This window comes from Bidens hawaiensis, unplaced genomic scaffold (assembly GCF_021521415.1).
Source record: "Bidens hawaiensis isolate Kalapana, Puna unplaced genomic scaffold, B.hawaiensis_p1.1 tig00000055_1, whole genome shotgun sequence".
NCBI lineage: Eukaryota > Viridiplantae > Streptophyta > Magnoliopsida > Asterales > Asteraceae > Bidens > Bidens hawaiensis.
The window spans coordinates 801,520-824,398 of NW_027491016.1; the positions used below are offsets into that span (position 1 = coordinate 801,520).

General features: G+C 36.6%; 1 protein-coding gene across 1 annotated transcript; it reads left to right on the forward strand.

The window, feature by feature from the left end:
- The first annotated feature begins 17,974 nt into the window (after positions 1-17,974).
- On the forward strand, positions 17,975-22,036 carry LOC143620351 (uncharacterized). Its single transcript, XM_077092087.1, has 9 exons — positions 17,975-18,077; positions 19,269-19,485; positions 19,556-19,713; positions 19,806-19,951; positions 20,034-20,096; positions 20,200-20,292; positions 20,376-20,537; positions 20,619-20,710; positions 21,546-22,036. Exons 1-9 carry the CDS (start codon positions 17,975-17,977, stop codon positions 22,012-22,014), a joined length of 1,503 nt encoding a protein of 500 aa, XP_076948202.1. The 3' UTR covers positions 22,015-22,036.
- Positions 22,037-22,879: the final 843 nt, after the last annotated feature.

Consider the following 22,879-nt stretch of genomic DNA (forward strand, 5'->3'; position numbering starts at 1 on the left):
ATACCATAACGAAAACCGACGGAATGCCAAATTTGTTTTTGTTTTTTTTTGTTTCGTTGTGTTCCTGTACCATAACAAATTTGACGAAGACTGACCAAATTTGTATAGACTCAATACCAAGGAATGACAACGCTCAGGTTTTACCAATGCCCGAGTTTTACCAACCGATGCCACCCCAATGGTCTACCTCAATTTTTTATTTATTTATTTTTTGTTTTAGTTCTGATTCCATAATGCACATAGCCAAAACCGACTGATTTCGCATCGACTTACCACCTCAATGTTTGGGACCGACAATGCTTTAGTTTTACCATCACACGGATTTTACTGACCTGCCTCGGCACAACGCGCTGGATGAAAACATTAGTTATTTTCTAATTATTAGACGTTGCCGTTGTTGAATGGATAAATGAAGTAGATAAATAAAGTATTAGAGTATTGATGAAGTAGATAAATAAACTATTAGAGCATTAACATTGGAGCTTCTAGCTTTGAGAAAAGTTAAAACCCTGTCATTCCCGTTCAAAAAACGACAAAAAGATGTAATGCTTAGAAAAAAAAGCACGATGATGGGAAAAAAAACGCAATGATAAATAAAAAAGAGACAATAGATCGCAAAATATAGCACAATGTCGAACAAAATATAACACAATGTTAAGTATTATAACATAATATTAAAAAAAAGAAAAAATTGGTTTTTATTGGTCCCAACTATTTCATTTTTGTTGGCGCTGGTCCCAACTTTCATTTTGGCTGGAAACGTTCCCAACTTTAATATTCGTTTCTTCCACCAGTCCGCGACTGATGGAGTACTAACTCCGTTATGTTTTTGCTGATGTGTCCATCTCATTTGTCAAAAAAACGTTACGTGGCAGCCACCGTGGGACCGGAGAATCAGAAACCCCTATCGGACTCCGACCTCCCACCCATCGCCGCCATTGATGTTCGGGTATTTTGTACATATATTAGTGTGTTAATCATGTAGTATTGTTTAGTATATTGTTATAACTTTGGTACTTCATACGTGCTTGTGTGTTTCAGGTCATTGATCGTTAAAGATGCTAAATTGGAGACTTTTACGAGCATGGAATGATATCTCGGGAAGACTGGAGCAAATATTGAAGTCTTAGGAAGTGTTAGATGGATTTGGGAGGAGTTTGGATGAGAAACCTAAAGCCGATACTAAAACTGAACAAGATGGGTTCACAAAAAGCGACCAGGAAGTAAAACGAGCATATCCTGGGCTAGAAAATGAGTTACCGAATCCATAATATATGAATTTCGGGTATCCTGACGAGAGGAATCCAAAAATGAGGTTACCTACCATCGCGTAGCGCGATGGTATGGTCATATGACCATCGCGCTACGCGATGGTCTGCACAGATGGGAAATTTAGGGTTTTATGTTATATTCGTTTTGACGAACCTAGACGCCATTCTTCACCTTCGAGGCGATTTCCAGAGCAGAAGAGCAAGTCCCGATCATCCCCAATCATCTCTAAGTGTCCTACATGGCCTACCAGATCATAACCAAGGCCCGAGAGATGCCGATGCGCGGCTAGTTTCTTCGAGTCATACCCGGGATGTAGAGTATTGTATCTTTCAGTTTTTCTCATGTATTTAGAATGAATTGATTGTAATGATCTTTGATTAATTATGAGTATTGATGTCTAGTATTATTGTGCACTCAGTCGGTTTAGGTTTATTTCAATCAGAACGATTATTGTGCCAGTTGCTATGATAATTGCTTATAGGATTGTTTTGACTAGTTGAATGTGATGAAGCATACGCTTTCCCTTAGTTGAGTCACACTGGCAGGGACTGTTTGATAACCAGTGCCGTGTGTTAGTAAGCGTTGATGCCTAGGGTTTGTCTAGTTAGTCAATCGGTGTTAATCAGTGATTGTTAATCTGTTAAGTTGCATGAGTTTGCTGTTAGGTTAATTACTTGGATTCCCGGGTGTGATTTGTCTTTGTTAATTGATTGAACACGTGATTACTTGCTTGCTTGTTACAACATATAAACCAATTGCTAGTGTGATCAGCACTTTAATTGAATTACTTCATAAGTTTAGAAATTGATTTCACTTCACACTGTTCACATACTCCTGGTGGATACGATACCTGACTTACCCTAGCTGCTTAGGTTAATTAGGTTTTTGCATGACTCAAACGAATGTCATCAAAATGGCACCGTTGCCGGGGAGTTAGTGCGCTTAGTGTTTTTGTGATTAATTGATTTCTTTGTTTAGTTTAGTTTAATTTAGTTTTTGTTTTTATTTTTAGTTTAGTTTTATTTTCCTATTTTACGCGGAGTGTGTTATTTGTGCAGGTAACAGGTTTATGCGCACCCGCTATTCAGGAAGAAATTCCCCACTGATTTACGAGCCAGAGATTGAACGTATAGCTCGGCAGAACCAAGCTCAGATCAGACATCCATATATGGATGGTTAGAACATGAACCAAAACCAAAACCCACCACCCGAAATTAATGTTTTCCAACCTGAGCCTAACCCACCACATAACCAGAACCCACCAAATAATGACCTACCACCACCAATAAACACTGATCCACAACCACAAAATTCAGCCCGACAATCCCGAAACCGAAACCTTGATAGACCCGGACTATCAGTCCCGAACAATACCCCTCGTCACCGACAGCAGATTATCAGAGATTTTGACCATGTCAGTATCCATACTGAAGACGAAGAAGAGGGAGATGAGGAGGAACAAGAACCGGGGAATGACGGGTTTGAGCTGAGAAACACAGATGATGAGGTTGAGGAACCGGTTAGGGCGAGAGGTAACAGGTGGAGGAACAGAAATCCGGATCGGGTTGGTATTGGAAGATTTCGGGAGGAACGCAGACAGCCGATTCAGGTTAGCAGGGGAGGTTTTGAGGAACCGAGGGCCAGACAAAGGAATTACAGGCCTACGGTTCAGGGTGTTAACAGTCGGTTCAGACCGGCTATTTCAGATGGTGCCTCACCGATTGTCCCACAGGTTCACATACAAGGACAACCGACATTCAAATCCCGTCCGTCCTACATCAACATAGTTCCCCATTTTCACGGTCTGGGATCAGAAGACCCGTATTCACACTTGTCAGATTTTTCAGCTATTTGCGGGTCTATTGGTGATGGTACTTATGATCAAGATGAGGTCCGGTTGTGGTTGTTCCAGTTTTCATTAAAAGACAAAGCAAAATACTGGTTCAACTCGCTACCGATGCACAGTATTGAGAGCTGGGCCGAGATACAGCAGGTTTTCCTTAACAAGTACTATTCACAATCGAAGACTATCGAGGCCCGAATGGAGATTAGACATTTTTCACAGTTACCGGGTGAGTTGTTTCACGGGGCCTTTACTCGTTACAAGGAAATGATTAGGAAGTGCTCGCATTTTCAGATTGAGTTATGGGAGTTGGTTAAGTGTTTCGTTGACGGGCTGACGCATGAAGACAGAAAGCATTTGAAAGCTTCGTGTAATGGTCAGTTGTTGAATCAACCCGAGGAAGATGATTGGGAATTTTTGGAGTTTATGAGTGAAGATTCCAAGGCAGGGGCAGCTGCAGACCGAAGAAGAAAAGTTGGGGTCACCAGATCAGTCAAATCAGCCTCGAGCGAGTCAGAAAGAATTGCGGAATTGGAAAGGGAACTCGCGGTTTATAGACGAGAGAAAAAGAAAGAGGTTGGTAAAGTCGGGGTGAAGTTCCCGGTTTGTGCAGAGTGTGGTGAGTTGGGGCATAAGACAAAAAATTGCCCTGAGTTTGATGAGGACGAGTATCCCAACGAGGAGGAAGTCAGTTACGCGTACGGGGAGTCCAAGGGCCAAGGGTTCAATTCGAACACTTATCACCCGGGCCTAAGGAATCACCCGAATTTCAAATACTGGAACGCGTCGAACCAGTCGAACCCGAACTTTCAGGGGTCCAGTCAGAACCGACAGTAGAGCAGCTACCGTCAGGGTGGTTCGAACAGTCAGTATAACAGTCGAGGATATAACAGAGATGGTTACTGGGGTAACAGTTCGTCGAGTTATCAGAATCAGGACCAGCAGAAGGGTAGTTCAGGAAATTCACACGAGTCAGTTCATTCAAAACTCGATGCATTGTTGAAACTTGTGACAGATAATCAGAAGGAAACTCAGAGACAGTTCGAGTTGAGAGACAAGTCAGCAGAAGCAATGTCAAAGCAGATTGGTCAGCTTGCAGCAGACGTGTCAAGATTTCAGAAGAACGCGGGTCAACTACCAAGCGATACCACAGTAAACCCGCAACATGCTAGCTCAAGCTCTAAGAAAGGAAATAATGTGCACATCAACGTGGTAAGTCTTTTACCTCATTTTGAAATTACTTGTGTTGAAGTTGAGTCGCCACCGCTGTTTGTTGAAGTAGTGGTGAATGATGTTAGTGATGAGAATGAAGGTGTTGGTCAAAATGACATGGTTTTCCAAAATGAAGTGAAATTAAAAACAGATGAATTAATTTTTTGTGAAAACTGCACTTGTGAAAAATGTTTAAATGTCAAATTGACTAATACGGGAGATGAGGAGGTGGAGGATAATACCACTTCAAGTAAACTCCAAGACCCGGGAGTGCCATTTTTATCAATTCAAATTGGTGATTTTAAAACTGATCGGGCACTTCTAGATCTTGGAGCTTGTGTTAGTGTCATGCCCGGCAGTTTATATGATCAGTATGAGTTTGGCACGTTAGAAAGTGTAAACACCACCGTGGTGTTGGTGAATCAAACTCATACACAAGCCCGGGGCATGGTCACTAATGTAATGGTTCAAGTGGATGAATTTAGTTACCCAGTTGACTTCCTTGTACTTGATTATGCTAAGGGTAATATTAAACAATCTGAAGTCATACTAGGTAGGCCATTCCTTGCAACAGCACATGCGGTAATTGATTGTGCTGAGGGATTTTTGGGCATTAAGTGCGGGAACCGTGTTAAGCGATTATTATTGTTTGAAAATGCTACTAACCCTCTTGTTGACAAGTGTGTACCATCATGCACAAATCATACAAGAGAGGGATGTTTTGTAAATGACAGGAACGAGCTGAAAAGTAGCATGAAGAGAAAAGGATGGAATGAAAGAGTCATTAAGATGAAAGATGGTGAGAAACCGACAGCAAGGAAGGGAATGAGAGAAAAGGAATTGATGAGTTCAATGGTGACCTCATCGGCTTATGAAAATACTTGAGGAATTCGAGGCATTGTCGAGCTGTAGACACACAATTCAGCGTTGACCGGGAGGCAACCCGGGGTTTGTAAGTGTGTTCCATTTTATTTTCTTTTTGTTGTGTCGTTGTTTGACTTTGGTCTCGAGTTCTGTGCAGCATATCTCAACTGTGAGGAGGCTTTTGATGCAGTGCGCGTCTCGGAGGTTCGGTAAGTAATTGGTTAATTTCACGGCTTTCCAGGTAAGTATTGCAAATTCCGACTTCGGAAGCATGTTCAGGGTGTTGTCGGGATGTCGAAAAGTGACTGGGTCGGAAAATGCCCGACCCCAATTCGGCAAAAACTTTCTATTCACTGGGGACCATCGTGCTACGCGATGGCCCTGGACAGCTCACCATCGCGCTACACGATGGTGGCTGGGACTTCCCAGACATCTGACGTCATCGCGTAGCGCGATGACGCCAAGACCAACCCCATCGCGCTACGCGATGGGGTCCAAACCCTAATTTGAATTAATTGGGTCGCGTAGCGCGACATGTGCTTACCTGACCCATCGCGCTACGCGATAGGTCCACGGATCTCTTAAAAAAATGAAAAAAAATATTTAAAATAAATAAGTAATAATAATATAATAATATTTATATATAACAGCCCTCCCACCTTGTCTGTTGTATTTGATCTGTATATTTTTATATTTGTTTGCGTTTCCTTTAGAACTTTGTGGGTGTGTTCACTATAAACCCTCACGAGACCTCACTCGTCCACCCGAGCTACCGGGGGGTTTAAAGGGCTTGTTGCATACGCTAAATGCAACCGTGATTCCTACGAAAGTGAGTTAGGTCCTTTATTATTTTTAATTAATTAACAAAACTTTTTATGAAATTGACTAACTCAGCTCGGTAATGATTTTTATAATATAATAATAATATTAACTCTCGAAAGACCTAAGTCTTATACTTGTGAGTGGTTACTTATACATGTCTCGAGATTTGTGTGGTGGATACGTGTGTCACAAGTGTGTTGAGAGTTGTGGGCCTTGTTAGCATTGCATTGTCATTATTATCAGGTGATTTCGGTTTCATAAACTATTTTTTAGTTGTATTTTTTATTTTTTAGTTTAGTTGGTAGAAATGTAATTGTATATTTTGCTTTAGTTCATCACATTTGTTCCCCGAGTTTTTAAGTGGTCAAACTGTCAGTTCAACCCCGTCCCCCAAATGATTATTAATTGTTTTATTATTTTAACATTGAGGACAATGTCAACCTCAAGTGTGGGGATGGGGGAAAATTGAAATTTTTTTGCCCGATAGTACCTCGAACAGTATTCAGAAACTTAAGTTGTTAACTGTCACTTATTGCTATTAATGCCAAGTTAGAGATTTTTGGTCATGGTTGGTTTTTCAGCTTCTCGATAGTTTTCCCGACAAATGTTTTTAAAATGAGAAGTTGAAAAATGGAATCGTTTAGGCCGGGATAACGAGTCAAGGAGACGGGTATACATGTTTCATATCGGTAGCCCATATTTCTAGACATATTGTGAGATTGGCTCATATACTTAATACACATATTATATAATAGATATAAAACATGTTTTACCATTTATTGAGGGAAATCGGTATGTTTTACAGAATTAGAACTTGCTTGTCACATGCTTTTCGAGATCTTAATACCACCACCTGTATGGAGATTAGGACTTTAGAAAACCCATTCCCTACATACTTTCCTCACTAAATAAATTCCTTACCCGACATTATCCCCTAGGAGCCTGTTTGGACCTTATTCCTTTTCGTTTGTTAAACTGAACATTACACACCATTTCAGCCTTGGCCTTTATGTTATTTTTACCCGTGTGATGAAATCCAGTTCCTTATCGAGTTGTACTTAGTCAGACGAGTTGTAAAGTTGTTAAGTTCTGAGTTGTAATTATTAGTCATTTCAGTTAGTATTGATGCAAAAAAAAAATTGAAAATCAGGGAAAAGACAAAAAGAAGTTATAAGTTAGTATTTAAGTTGTAAATAGCAGTTGATTATGTAATTAGTTCGTTTGTATTCGTGAGTCTGTATATTGGTTTGTTTAACTGGGTTTCATCAACTTGAGTTACTAAATAAGCCTAATCCGCACCCAAACCTAAGCCTTAGCAAAACCCTAGTCCGAGTCTTTATGCAACCGATGGTTAATGGGTGGAGATAAGACTGACCTACAAGCATATTAAGTTGTAACTCATATTAGGTATAATGAGGGCAGAGACATATACTGGCACATCTTTTGTCAGTCCAGATATTTAACCGAGTAGAGTGTTGATAGTGTAAGGGGTTTGAACATGTATGCCCTAACCGGAAACAAAGTACACTTTCTAGGCAATTCCATAGTTTTATGGTAACATTAACTTTATTTGTGGGTTGTCAATCTAGAAAATGTCAGCCTGGGAAACTGGGTATGACCTTAAACCTTGCTAGTATTAATGGTGATAATTGATTAAACTATGATGGCGGTTGATGTTTGCTTTAGAGTTTTGCTTGATGGCAAGCAAAAGATAAGTGTGGGGATGTGATGTTTGGGTATTTTGTACATATATTAGTGTGTTAATTATGTAGTATTGTTTAGTATATTGTTAGAACTTTGGTACTTCATACGTGCTTGTGTGTTTCAGGTCATTGATCGTTAAAGATGCTAAATTGGAGACTTTTACGAGCATGGAATGATATCTCGGGAAGACCGGAGCAAATATTGAAGTCTTATGAAGTGTTACAAGGATTCGGGAGGAGTTTGGATGAGAAACCTAAAGCCGATGCTAAAACTGAACAAGATGGGTTCACAAAAAGCGACCAGGAAGTAAAACGAGCATATCCTGGGCTAGAAAATGAGTTACGGAATCCATAATATATGAATTTCGGGTTTCTCGACGAGAGGAATCCAAAAATGAGGTTACGCACAGACGGGAAATTTAGGGTTTTATGTTATATTCGTTTTGACGAACCTAGACACCATTCTTCACCTTCGAGGCGATTTCCAGAGCAGAAGAGCAAGTCCCGATCATCCCCAATCATCTCTAAGTATCCTACATGGCCTACCAGATCATAACCGAGCCCGAAAGATGCCGATGCGCGGCTAGTTTCTTCGAGTCATACCCGGGATGTAGAGTATTGTATCTTTCAGTTTTTCTCATGTATTTATAATGAATTGATTGTAATGATCTTTGATTAATTATGAGTATTGATGTCTAGTATTATTGTGCACTCAGTCGGTTTAGGTTTATTTCAATCAGAACGATTATTGTGCCAGTTGCTATGATAATTGCTTATAGGATTGTTTTGACTAGTTGAATGTGATGAAGCATACGCTTTCCCTTAGTTGAGTCACACTGGCAGGGACTGTTTGATAACCAGTGCCGTGTGTTAGTAAGCGTTGATGCCTAGGGTTTGTCTAGTTAGTCAATCGGTGTTAATCAGTGATTGTTAATCTGTTAAGTTGCATGAGTTTGCTGTTAGGTTAATTACTTGGATTCCCGGGTGTGATTTGTCTTTGTTAATTGATTGAACACGTGATTACTTGCTTGCTTGTTACAACATATAAACCAATTGCTAGTGTGATCAGCACTTTAATTGAATTACTTCATAAGTTTAGAAATTGATTTCATTTCACACTGATCACATACTCCTGGTGGATACAATACCAGACTTACCCTAGCTGCTTAGGTTAATTAGGTTTTTGAATGATTCAAACGACGGTCATCAGCAATCAAACTCAAACCCACCTCCCCACACCACCGTCCCACCGCTACTCCCGCCACCCCCCACCACCACCACCACCGCCCAACGCCCAACGCCGCATCGGCCATCGTCATGTTCACCATTTCCGGCCACCGTGTCCATCATCATCTCATACCACTACTAGTCTACTACGACCTCATTATGATTCACACTTCTGTTTTGCTTCCGTAACATGCACCAATTCGTCAGCCTCCATCTCCGGCAGGGCGGCCGGCCACCATCATCTCCGTGCATCACCACCATCATGCTTGCGGAGTTTTGAATCTGCTCGAGCCGTCTCCCCCATATTCGTTATTCATCTTAGTTCGTATCCAATCGCCTCGTCCCGTTTTTCCGTCAACCCAACCCCGTGTTCCGATTCAGGAACCCGATTCATATATGATAAATGGGGGGGGGGGGGGGTTGGTGGTGAAGAGTTCAGATCTTGGAGGATGGCTAGCGATCTCTTTCTCTGGTTGCCGGAAAAGAACCGTCGCTGGAGTTGGTGGAGGAGATAATTGGGGATTTTGATTATGAATGTAAAATTATTATATAAAAACTAGTATCCACGTAGGTTGTCATGCCATATGTTTTTGACAAGTAGGATGGACACGTCAGGAATGACATAACGGAGTTAGTACTCCGTTAGTCGTGGACTGGTGGAAGAAACATATGTGAAAGTTGGGACCTTTGCCAGCCAAAATGATAGTTATGACTAGCGCCGACCAAAATGGAATAGTTGAGGCCAATAAAGACCAATTTTTCTAAAAAAAAAAGACACAATGTCAAGGAAGAAAAAGCGCAATCAATGATGAAAATAAACAAAAAAACACAATGATAAATAAAAAAAACACAATGATTTTTTTTCCTTGATATCGTGTCTTTTTTTATTTCTGAGTTGTGATTTTTTTTAATTATTTTTAGGCAAATTGGATTTTAAGGGGTTTTGTTTTGTGGCTACAAATCATTCTCATCGATCTAATTTTTATCCCCGTTTGTAGAATAACATGACCCCTCTAACTTATCTTTTTAATTTAATTAAAAAAAATACATTTTTCTTTAAATTTGTTTACTTTTCAAAAACATAAAGCATCCAACTCTCAATGTCAATCGTAGAGATAGAATGAAATTGTTATTTTATTATTTTTTTCTCCTTTTTATACCATCACAACAAAATATAAGGGGTTGAATATGAGCCTCTAAATATAGAAGCCTACTTTAGTTTTAATTCTATATAATTTTCTACAATAAACAATCCAATATAATGGTGTTTTAGTTGTTTTTTCTATTTTTTTTTCTTCCATAATTTATGGAAAGTATAGATATATAGACTCAGATACAAATGCTTTTAGAAGGAAAACATTACAAGTAGGGCCCGGAGGCCTAAAACTAACTAAGATGTTGGGGTCTTTTTCTTCTCTTTTCTTTTCTTTATGCTAATAGTCTTTTGTTTTCTTGTAATTAGGCAGGGCTGGTTTGTGCTTCTTCATTGTAATTTACATTTGTGCAGGGAGCTCAAAGGAAAGCATTGGATGTACTCAATACACTCGGGCTATCGAATTCAGTATTAAGGATCATTGAGAGGCGCAATCGAGTTGATCAGTGGATTAAATATGCAGGCATGATTCTTACATTAATCGTAGTAATTGTTTTCTCGAGGTGGGTTCGGTGATATTGTTGAAATAGTCTTTTGTTGTATTGCGGGTAAATATTGAAGTCGTGAATTTGCTATGGGGATTTTGTTGTCCTTGCTGACATAGCATGGTAAATCAATATCATCACTGGATGATGGTGATTTGAGATTTAGAGGGTTTTGATGATTTGATTTAAAAGCTAATAGAAGTTTTTAATACTTTTAATTCTATTTTTTGTGAACAGCTTAGCAAAGCCGTCTTGCTTGCTAAATCATTTTGTATTGCTACTTGCTAAGTTGTCAAATCGACTAGTTTTAATGAAAAGGTCAGGGTCAAACAGCCGACTATGATTTCGAGAAATGATAAATCCAGTTGGCTGGATTTGTCGGACCGGTTAGACTGACCAAAACAGTTTGGTTATAAAATTTAAATTCCTTAATTGAATTAAAATCTAAAATTGAATAGAAGCAAATATATGGTTCCGTTTATGATCAATGGTTTTTGGTATGGCGATTATATTATAAGAACATAACCACCCTATTTGGAGGCTAGAAATAGAGAAATTATACACTGTATTTGTCAACTTTTGTTTATAAGATCTGTGGCTTTTGGTACGGCTAAGATACTTTTTTAGAAAGGCCCCTAGTGACCCGAAGTCATCTGATGCGGATCAAGGAGCCATAACCGACATGCCAAGCCTACTTCAGGTCAGCCCAATCAACGGCTCGGATGATCGTCCTTGACCCATGTTGCATACACGGTTTATTTAAGCTAAAAATTTCTTTTGTTTTAATTTAGTAATCGCATAATAACCAATCTTTGATTGATTGGGATTTTGATTTCTTTCCTTTATTTGATTGTTGAAGAACTTTTAAATGTAGGTTTTCCTTGTTGAACGAGAGAGTTTTATTCTATGAATTAATTTGAGATTTTTATCTCCAATTCTTTTGTTCTCTCTATTGTTGTGTTCCTTCCTCTTCAAGATCCCCATCATCATCTTACTTAGAATATGTTTTGACCTGAATTCATTTTACTTTGAATCCGTTTCGATGCGAACTCATTTTGCTTAAAACCCATTATGAGACAAAGCCGTTCTAACCCACACCCAAACCACCCAACGCCTAGTATGCACATTGTTTGGTTACGTAGCCCATAACTCCTATTAGAGATCAACTAATAAGATACAGATAAATGTAAATTTTAAATTGTTAGTAGTTGATCTCTTTATAAATAAATAGCTTTAGAAAGAATGTAGGATTTGAAACCAACAATATTAATATTTAAAACAGTATTTTTAATTTTCACAACATTCTTTCCCCCAGTTGTAAGTAATTAACTCACTAATATTTAATACTTCTTATTCTTAGATGCCTGCTTGATAAATGACTTGTTTGCAAGCTAAGGGCTTGGCATATATTTAATTAATCAACAGATTTTAAATACTTATTAAAAAACAAACAAAGAAAAGACACATGCCTTCTATGATAAACATCTAATGTCTTGTTTTTCTCTTGCTATAAGATTGTGAATCCAATAAAGTACATTTTGTGCCAGGTGTATTTAGTACAACTTAGTTTAATTTTTGTAAGATGCTTTCCCCAATTTGTAAGTAACTCAATGATATAAAATTACAATGCTTGTTGAGTGCTTCATCTTTTTTAAAATAAAAAAAATACCAAGTTAAAAAAATAAAAGACACATTAGTTGAATATCTCTTGCTATAAATAATATTGGGAATCCAACAAAATACATTTTATACAAATTTTATTAGTGAACTGTTTTTTCCATGTAACAGTTAAATAGAAAAAACGGTGATCTTCAATTGATAAGTAACAATATATAAAGTTAAAGATAATATAGCCCGTGAAATATACGGGTGATTAAAAAAATATAACAAAAAAGTTAAATTTAATAATATACGCAATAGCATATCAAATTTATTCATAAGATATAAATAATGATAAATAAAATTTTATAATTCATAAATATCTAAGAACCTAATTTAATACATTTAAAGTTATATTTGTAACTTTGTTAGTAATTATAGTATTAGTTGGAATCCTAGTTAGCTACTCTAATTGAATAACATGTGAAAGAATTATTTTATCTTAATATATAGTATAGATAGATTTTGCATATACAAGAACAGTTCAGATCTTGAAACGGAAAAATATGATTTCCAAATTATTACAAGCAAGGGAATTTATGAAGAAAATCAAGGACAAAGTAGACTATATTATATAGATATATATTTTACTAGATTTTATCTCCCGTATTACGAGGGTTGTTTTATATTATTCGTTTTTAATATTTATGTATGTATATTTGGATTTTAATTTTATTTATTGTAAGAAAGTTAATAATTAATATTCTTGAGGTTTGATGATAAAATGGTTTCACAAATAAATGATATGTTATAATCCGGTTTAAAAGCTATCTGGGTTTGGTGATACCCATTACTCATTTAATTTCTTTATTATAAAATTGTTTCTTAATTATAAATAATATCTTCCTTTTAAATAAAATAGGATATTAATTTTTATTATATCCCTATGTTATAGGATTTTCATATCAAATATTTTATGAGATTAATTTTTAATATAATGAGATGTTATAACATGTTTAAGAGCTATCTGGATTTGGTGAGACCTTTACCCGTGAATTCGGGTCAAATGTGTGAAAAACATTCGTTTACAAATAAAGCAATCTGATGACTTGAGAGAATGGTTGTTTTACATTTTTCGTTTTTTAATATTTATTTTTTGGATTTTAATTTTCTTTATTGTAAGAAAGTTAATAATATACTTAGAGTCTGATGATGAAAGGATTTCACAAATAAATGATATGTTATAACCCGTTTAAAAGCCATCTAGATTTGGTGACCCATGACCCGCTTATGTTTTTTACTATAAAATTGTTTATTAATTATAAATAATATCTTTTTCTTTTTAGATTGGATATTAAATTTTAGTATATCCCTATTTTATAGAATTTTCATATCAAATAATTGGTAAGATTAATTTTTAATTTAATGAGATGTTATAACCCGTTTAAGAGCTATCTGGTTTTGGTAAGATCCATACCCATGAATTTGGGTTAAATCAATAAGAGGCCTCCATTTAAAAATCAAGCGATCTGGTGGCTTCCATAAAAGAGGGAAGCGTCCACATCGCGACACATAGGATTTTAGGGGTTTTGTTTATATATATTATTATATAGTTTTTGGGTGTAGATTTTTGTACTTTATGATTTGAATAACTAATAGGCACAAAGAATAAAGTAGAGGTTTTTCTTTGTTATAAACAACACACGAGTCCAACATTCTATCTGCAAGAGAAATATAAATAAACATGATGAAGGTAATTGAACACTAGCATCCACTAAAGCTTATTGATTTGCAGATAAAGAATGAAGATGTAGAAGAATCTGATGAGGAGGGGGAGGAAGAGGAGAAGGATGCGGTTGCGCAAAATGAGTTTGTGTGTCCATGTAGGCGGTGCAACCAGCCACTCAATGAGTATTATAGGTACTACTATAAATGTATAGATGATTCATGTGATTACTCTCTTCATAAGTTTTGTGCAAAGTTCCCCGGAACATTAAAACACAATTATCACATTCTCATCCTCTCACCCTCAACCTTATACCGTATATATCCGGTTGGATGTGCTTTAATTGTTTAAGCCATCATGAGGCTTATGAAGTAAGTTATATATGTCGTGGCCATTGTTATTTCAAAATTGACGTAAGTTGTGTCGTGGAGACGGGCAAAAAGGGTATCCATCATCCTAGCCACCCACACCCCTTAGTGTCTCTATTCTCCAATCCTATTGTATGTTTTTGCAATGCTTGTGGGAAAGAACATAAAGGAATATTCTTTTTATGTACCGTGTGTCCTAACTTTGCCATACAAACTGATTGTGCTTTTCTACCAAAACGTTTGTTAATTCAACATACTACAGATGACATTTTCCATCATACACATCCACTCACCCTTTCTTATTCCTTTCCACAAGTTGAACAAGAAGTTAAATATAATCCCAAACGTAGAGTATGCGCTCGCTATGAGAATTTTTGGATTTACAAATGCGAGAATTGTATTTACTATGTCCATGTGGATTGTGCAACCTTAAGAACAGAGCCATTCATGTCCTTCTTGTCTAGTGGTAAGTAAATCTTTCTATATATGGCTTCTTTCATGTAGTTATCATTCACGCTATACAATTAATTAACTAAATTTTCCAATATTTCAGAAAGAGGGCGAATACTTAAGAATTTCAAAGATGACGACTATCCTGGTCTTTTTCATCTACCATTTCCTGATGAAACTTACAGCATACCCAGACAATTATGTATTAAAGAAATTTGGCCAACAACTTACAAAATTGATGAGGTAAGTCTACAACATACCAACAATCTTTATCAACTAGTTAAAGTTAAGAGAAACCACATAGATTTTGTAAGCTTCTTACCAGAGACAAGCTCATTTATGAAGTTTTATGACGCAATGAAAAAAAGAGAACTCTTATGCAATGGATGCATGAGACCAATCATGGATATGACATTTTACACGTGTGGGGCCAATGAATACAACCAGTGGCGGATCCAGGAATTTTTTTTAGGTGGTTCCCTCTTAATTTATAAGGTGGTTCCTACGCGTCTTCTATATATCCATATACTATTATTTCGAAACTCGGGTGGTTCCGGGGAACCACCCGTTTGTATGCTGGATCCGCCAATGAATACAACAAAAATAAGAGTTGCAACTTTTTTTGTTCATAAGTGGTGTACTCCGCTACCAACAAAAGTAGGTATCCACCTAGGCCATCCACAGCATACAAGCTATCATCATGAGCTTGTTCTAGTTAATATAAACTGCATAGATGATGCAAGTTGCTCATCTAAGGCCGGTTCATTGATGACGTGTCATAACCCAACGAAAAAGATAGAGTTGTTATGTAGTGCATGCGTGCGGCCAATCATGGAGACGCCGTTTTACAAGTGTGGAGCCAATGAATATGAGAGTTGCAACTTTGCTCTTCATGACTGGTGTACTCGACTTCCAACAGAAGTACACAACCACCCAGGTCACTCACAACATACCCTCATTCTAATGTCAAATATCCCATGTGTATTTGGCAACATATTTGATTGTTTTGTTTGCCACTTACCTTGCAATGGATATGCTTATGGTTGTGATGAATGTCTTTACTACGTTGATGTTACTTGTGGGCTTATACCCAAAAAAATCACACATGAATCTCACCCTGGTCATCTTCTTTCAATAGTTGAGGGGTATTTTCCGACATATAAGTGTATTATGTGTCTCAAACCTTTTGAATATCCTCCACGTTTACATCCGTTGATTTTCAATTGCCACATTTGTGATGTATGTATACATCCGGAGTGTGCTTTGTTGTTGCCTGAGACAATTAGACATGCTTATGACAAACATCCCATGAAGCTGAGTTACCTCCCAATTGAAAACCACAAGAGTGAATACTTTTGTGAAATTCGTGAGAATGAATTGAATCCTCATTCTGCTTTCTATCATTGTGATGAATGTGCTCAATCGGTGCATTCTAATTGTGCTCCTTTAATACTTTGTTGTGAAATAGAAACCTATTCTCGACATTGTAGTAGCATTTATTGGTATTTAAATGTCAAGTTCGGGAGCATTCATAAGATTCATGGTCACCACATCCTCTCTCATTTGTTCAAGGGACTGAGAGTGATGGTCAATGCATTATGTGTTCCTTGGATTTGAAGCACAATATGATATATAAGTGTTTCGAGTGTAAGTTTACGATTGATTACCGATGCATGCCCGTTTTGCCCGAAACCTGCATGTAGATCAATATATTTGTATAAAATGAACTTGTATATATGTAGATTGATATATGTATGTAAAATGCCCTTTTTGTCCCGAAACTTGCATGTAGATCAATATGTATGCATTTTTAACTTATAATTGTACTTTATTAAATTGTAGGAACAAATTAAGGCGTTGTTTGAAAACCCCAATTTCATCAATCAACTCATCTTGTTCAATAATTCGCAAAAGGGGAAAAGTAGTAGGGATGATATTGAGAATGAAGACGATGCCGGTGAGGACGAGAATGAAGAGTAATTTAGTGTTTATGATGAACAATACTTGTTTATGTTTAGGATGCTCTAAAACATTATGTTCTACTCTTACGTTTATATTTATGTAATTTTTTGACTAGGAATTGGATTATCCAGGTATTGAGAAAGCAGTCTAATGAAAATCTAGAATTGCGAAAATCACAGGTCATTGGCTGCAACATTTTTAGCGGCGACGCTAGCTTTTAGCGGCAACAAGAGTCGTCGCAGCAATTCACTTTTTTAGTGGCAGGAAGTTGTATTAGCGGTGGCACATGTCGTCGCTAAAGCGCATATTAGTAGTGGCGACAGATAGTTTTTAGCGGCAACAAGGGTCGTCGCTATAAGTACCTTGTTTCAGCGGCGACACAAGGGAATTAGCGGCGACAGAAAGTGGCATCAGCGGCGAGATAATAGTGACGACCAATTAGCGGCGGCAACTTTTGCAGTTTTAGCTGCGACTTTTTGTCGCCGCTAAAAGTCAAATTTCTTGTAGTGTGTAAAAACAAGTGGTCACCATCTGTTTGTTCAATTTCACTTGGCTTCTTATTCCAATGTACTTCCTCCTTTTGTGGGTAAAAAATAATTGTATTTCACGTCTTATAATCGTTATGTCATATAAAGGTTAAGTGCTTCTTCTATTCGATGATTACGAATATGTTGGTTTCTTTCGAGTTTGTTATGGTACCGGAATAAAAAAAATTACGTTTGGTTGTTTTCCATTACATTTATGGTAACTGAACTAAGAAAACAAAATTCATAGATTAATACGGTGCCGCCAAGTGGCCCAATAAGACACTTGTGACACCAAAGTTATTATTTGTATTATAGTAATAATTACAATGTAAATTATTCAACTCGGTTGAACCCGTTACATTCAACTTTGGTTATAACCAGCCCTTATAAGAGCATTCTCAGCACGTCTCTCATCCCTATCTTTATAATTACGCTACATAACACTATATTTTTTTCTCCTGTTTAATTAAATAATATTTTTATATATTTATCATTACAGTTTTCTCTCTACACTTTATAATTTACAAAAAAACATACGCATTCTCTCTCCACCTTGTAATTTTCACTCGCAACCTCACATTGGGGATGGGCTAGCAATGCTCTAATAATATACTTAATAATAATTAATCTGTTTTTAACCCACACGGTACACATGTACATTTTGTTGATCAGCACCTAGCGGTGATGCAACGACACGCGCCGTCGCACGCGGCGGATCTTCAATAAATAAATGCTACTATCGGAGTGTTTCAATGACGGCCATGGCTAATAATAATAATATTCTATATACTTTTCTGTTATTATGCATTGTTTACGGTTTCCTTTGGATCTCACTCTGCTCCGATTACCGTCTTCCTTCACTCGGTACACACTGTACATTTGATCTTATTATCGATTAACTTCATATTCATTAGCAAACTGAAGTGTACGTGGATCGTAGTTAGTAATCGATCATAATTTGGTATTAGAATTTAATTTTACCGTATCATGTTTAAATTAGGGTTTCCGGTTTCGTTTACTTGATATCTTCTGTTTTATTTAGGGATTAGTTTTACACGAAGTCCATTTGCGAATGTACATTGAGATGCATGTCAATAGAGAGTGAAGCTCAATCTGGTCATTTATTACGACAACTCGAGCTCGGCTCGTTTCGCTCGTCGGCTAGTGACTTGGTTTTTCATGATCGAGCTCGGCTTGTTTATAATGTGTTAGTTTAATTTAATATAAGGTTTTAATTACTTTTATATGTTTTGAGAAAAACCTTAAACGAGCCTAAGCTCGGCTGTGCAGTGTGAAATCAATACATAGAAGCCTAGAAGAGGTCAAACGTACTAATGCATGAGGCTTGTTAAGGCTCGACGAGTCTAATTGAGCTTCCCATACAAGGCTCGAGCTCGGGTTCATAACTAAACGAGCTTTGTTTGAGGCTTGTGAGTCATTTTTTCAAGCAAATGCTATGCTCGTTTATTAGTTACTAGTTAATTTATGCATGTTTTTAGTTATTTTTATATATTTGAGAAAAACCTTAACAAGCCTAAGCTCGTCTCGTTTTAGCTTGTGAGGGCTCGGGGCTCGTTTGAGCTCTTTTTCTAAAGCTCGAGATCTGCTCCTGAGTTTTTTTTCAAGCTCGGGCTTGGCTCGTTTTATCATTTATTAATTAATTTATATACATTATAATTGTTTTATATGTTTGGAGAGAAACCTTAAACGAGCCTAAGCTGGGATTGAGCTCGTGTAGTACCTTAAACGAGCCAAAGCTCGGCTCGAGCTCGGTAATCTAGTGTGAAGTTAATACATAGAAGTCTAAAAGGAGGTAAAACTTAAAAATACACAAGGCTTGTTAATGCTCGGCGGGTCTAAATGAGCTTCCTGTACAAGGCTCGAGCTCAGGCTCGGTCTTGAAAAGTAAACGAGCTTTGTTTGAGGCTCAGGCTCATTTCCAGCATTTTATTGATTCGATCTCAAGTAACTCATGAGCGGCTCGGCTTGTTTGCACCCCTAATTTGAGATACAGTCATACAGATACTAACTATTCTTATTGTTTTGAGATCACAGGCATTAATGTTGGGAATCCAGTTATAGATGTTACTCCTACATCATTTAATGTACCTCATGAAGGATCCAAGGATGTTGTATCATGTTCACGTGTTCCTGTATCTGGTGTATCGCGATTGAATCTCCAACATTATGCAAGTGTGTATAATATCACATTGTATCCTTCTGTATTGATCCCTAAGAAACAGCACACCAAGATTCAAGTCTGCTTTCACAGGTAATGCATTTCATATTCATTCCTGTTACTAATTATTATCTCATTCCATGTACTTATTGAATTATTGCAGGAACTCATCACTTGGTTTATGCGAGTGTGAAAACGATGACTGGAGATCTCTTCAAAATGGGCTATGGATATCCACCATGTCACCATATGAGCACAAGTTTGTTGATGTGAAGTTTGGTAGTGTTGTTACTGGTTCTGTAACAGTCACTCTTGATGAAGGTCCTTGTTTATCTTCATTTATTACAGTCTGTTTGATCAATATGTTTATTTGTTAGTTCTGACATTCAGTTTGGTGATTGTGTGGCATGCAGTGCAACAAAGATGGCGTTACATATTACTTACTGTAGGCGTTGTTTTACTTTTTTTGGCACCCATTGTCAGTGAATGGGTTCCCTTTTACTATGCCAGTTCTATGGTTATTGGAATCATAACTGTTGTTCTCATAATTCTTTATCAGGTACATGTTCTCTTTAACTGGTTATTGGCTCTCTGGTGTTCAGGAATTGTTTAATAATAATATTATATTTATTGTTGAGCAGGCAAGAATATTGTTACCCATTGGTAGAAGAAACACATTTTACCTCGTTATAGTGTGCTCAGTAGTAAGTTTTACACACATCTTTTTCAGTATAATTTACAACATTGAATACAGTATCTTTTGGTGTTCTAAAATATGCATATTTTTTGCTTGTGTAATTCTTTCAGATTGGAGCAGGATCTTTTGTAATGCATCATATTTCATCATATCTTAATTCAGTCCTTTTAAACTTTGGAATGAGTCCAGATATACAAAACATAGTAAGTTTTCCTTAACCCATTCCCACATTATCGGTTTTATTTCAATAACACGTGTTATATGCTTTATATCTTTAATTCCGCAGGTGTATTATTTTGTTGGGCTTGGAATCTTCCTCTTAGGATCCGCTCTTGGATATTGGCTTCTTAGAAAAAGTTTGATTTCAGAAGATGGTGAAGTTTGTGTTGGTGTTGCTCAATTTGTCAAATGGTCAATGTTTATTGTTGCAGTCACATGTATTTTCCTGGTGAGTAATTTTGTGCATTAATTGATTTTACATGTTTCCAAAAATTATTTGCTCATTATTTATTTTCGTCTCTTTTTTCAGAGTCCCAAGGACAACATTATGGCAATGGTTGCAGTGGGGTCTTGTTTGGCATTATATCATATGATCATGAAGACAAAGTGGTGCTATTATGAGTAAGTTAGATTAATTTAAATGATGATATTGTATCTAGTTATCTGATGTGGTTTCAAAGGTATGATTTTTATGTCGTGGGTGACTGGGTTCCGTTTATATGGTGAAAAATAAATTAGGAAGAATTGATGTATAGTAGCATCAGATCATTGAATTTATGTATAATCAGGTAATGCGATTAATACTTGATGCCCTGCATGAATCCGCCTATCTGATGCGATTATACATCTATTTTTCAGATTGCATAAGGTTTTTGATTCAAAGGTGTGCCGTCAAGAATAATATGTTGTGAAAAATCTTGAGTGTCGATCAAAATAAGAAAATAGGTTATCAAGAAACAAGCGATAGAAGGGGATGGAATGGTCATAAAGTAAAAATTCATTTAAACTGGGTATATGCAATATTTTCCAAGTTTTTTCAAATTTTAAAGTTAAAAGATGAGTAAATATGTACTTTTAAAGTTTTAGAAATAAAGTTAAAAGATGAGTAAATATGCACTTTTAAAGTTTTAGAATAAGGTATAATGGTCATTTTATATTATTTTAATGAATTGTTTTAATGAAATGGGTAAATTTGATATTCTTTTAACTAGTTTGTGAGGGCATATATGATATTTTGATTTTTGGTTGGGTATATATGATATTTCAAAGTTTGTAAGGGTATATATAAAATTGACCCAATAAATTTATATGTGCTTTTGTATGAGGATAAGTAAAGATATCACCAACAAGATGAAAGCATAGAATATAACCAAAAAAGTATAAATTAGCAGAACCTTAACTTTCTTGTAGAATTTTTTTAATTATTTATTGATTTAAAAACTTTGGTTTATTGCAGTTCTCGATTATATACTAGGAACCGGTATCTCGGGGCTAGGTGTAAACAGACAGCGTTGAAGCACGGGCACGCTGAATTTCTAACATGCTCAAAAAAGACTGGTCCTTTAAATGGTTTGATGAATTCTTTCAAATGGCCAAACTCCCGGGTTAAAGGTAAGGTGTCACCATCGACCAAAACCGGGTCGGGGTATGATGTATACTCAACATTTCACAAGACTCCAAACAGGAAGAAGTTCTCAGAGGAAGAATGGGAGGAATTCACAGAACAATCAACCCGACAATCAGTTGCTGATCTGGCATCTTCTCCTGAATTCACTGATTGGGTTATTAAGAATGCTGGTAGATTCAAACTTGTTCGCGAAGATAGTTCAGATGATTTAGAGGGAAGTGATTCAAGTTCTACAAACGATTGTCTGCAACATAATGGAAACGGGGTAGGGTTTTTCAACCGGTTTATGTGCAGGTGAAGTGGATAACTGGTAACACTAAATAGTAAATGCTAATATTACTGAGTTCGTGCGTTTTTTAACCATGAAGACTAGTCAAATGTTTTGACTTTACCATTGGTCAAATTGGTGTTTTCGAGAAGAGTTGTATAGCTTCTAGTCATAGTTAGGTTTTATGCTAAATTGGTACCAATTTGACTCTTATTTTTCCTTGAGGGTTCTCAGTTTGACTTTTTCGGGTCAAATTTGGTACTTTTGGTCTGAAAAGTTGCATGATTATCTATATTGTTTTTGTTATTTCTGCTTTTTTTGTTTCTAAAGTTTTAAACAAAATATTGAGATATACTAGAACGTCAAACGCGGACTTTTTCAGGTGCAAATATTTTGATTTGTTGGCTGGATGCAATTGACCAATATATCAAAGTTCAAAACTGGATGGAGCTGTTCATGGCTGACTTTTCAATTTGGGGTTAACATATAATTCTTTTGCAAGCGCCTAAATATCTCAGGCGGTGATAGGAAAACGACGACATTGAACACCCTTATCAATAGAAAATTTTGTCAGTCATAAAGGTCGTTGAGCCCCGAGCTTTCAACTTTAGGAACTTAAAGTACATACGTGTGATCACTGAATCTTTTCTCTATATGCATCAATGAATTAGCAAAAAGGAAGTGACCTCTTATGATATGATGGAATATTGGAATTTCACATATGATCTATAATCACTTGATTGTAAAGGAGATGAGAGAGAATGGAACATTACAAGTTAGAAAAGTTGACGCTCGATATTCTAACTGAGAGGTGTATTTAATACAGAACCAATTTTAAGTATAAAAAAAACTATGATATTATTTTTGTATTAAGTTCTTTACTTTAAAATTACTT

What these genes read in the sequence shown, in the direction of transcription:
- LOC143620351 (XM_077092087.1), top strand. Translation starts at nt 17,975, where the DNA reads ATGGCTAATAATAATAATATTCTATATACTTTTCTGTTATTATGCATT. An exon ending in TTCTCATAATTCTTTATCAG is followed by an intron (nt 19,952 to 20,033) that starts GTACATGTTCTC and finishes ATTGTTGAGCAG; the next exon opens with GCAAGAATATTGTTACCCAT. An exon ending in CAGTCACATGTATTTTCCTG is followed by an intron (nt 20,538 to 20,618) that starts GTGAGTAATTTT and finishes CTCTTTTTTCAG; the next exon opens with AGTCCCAAGGACAACATTAT.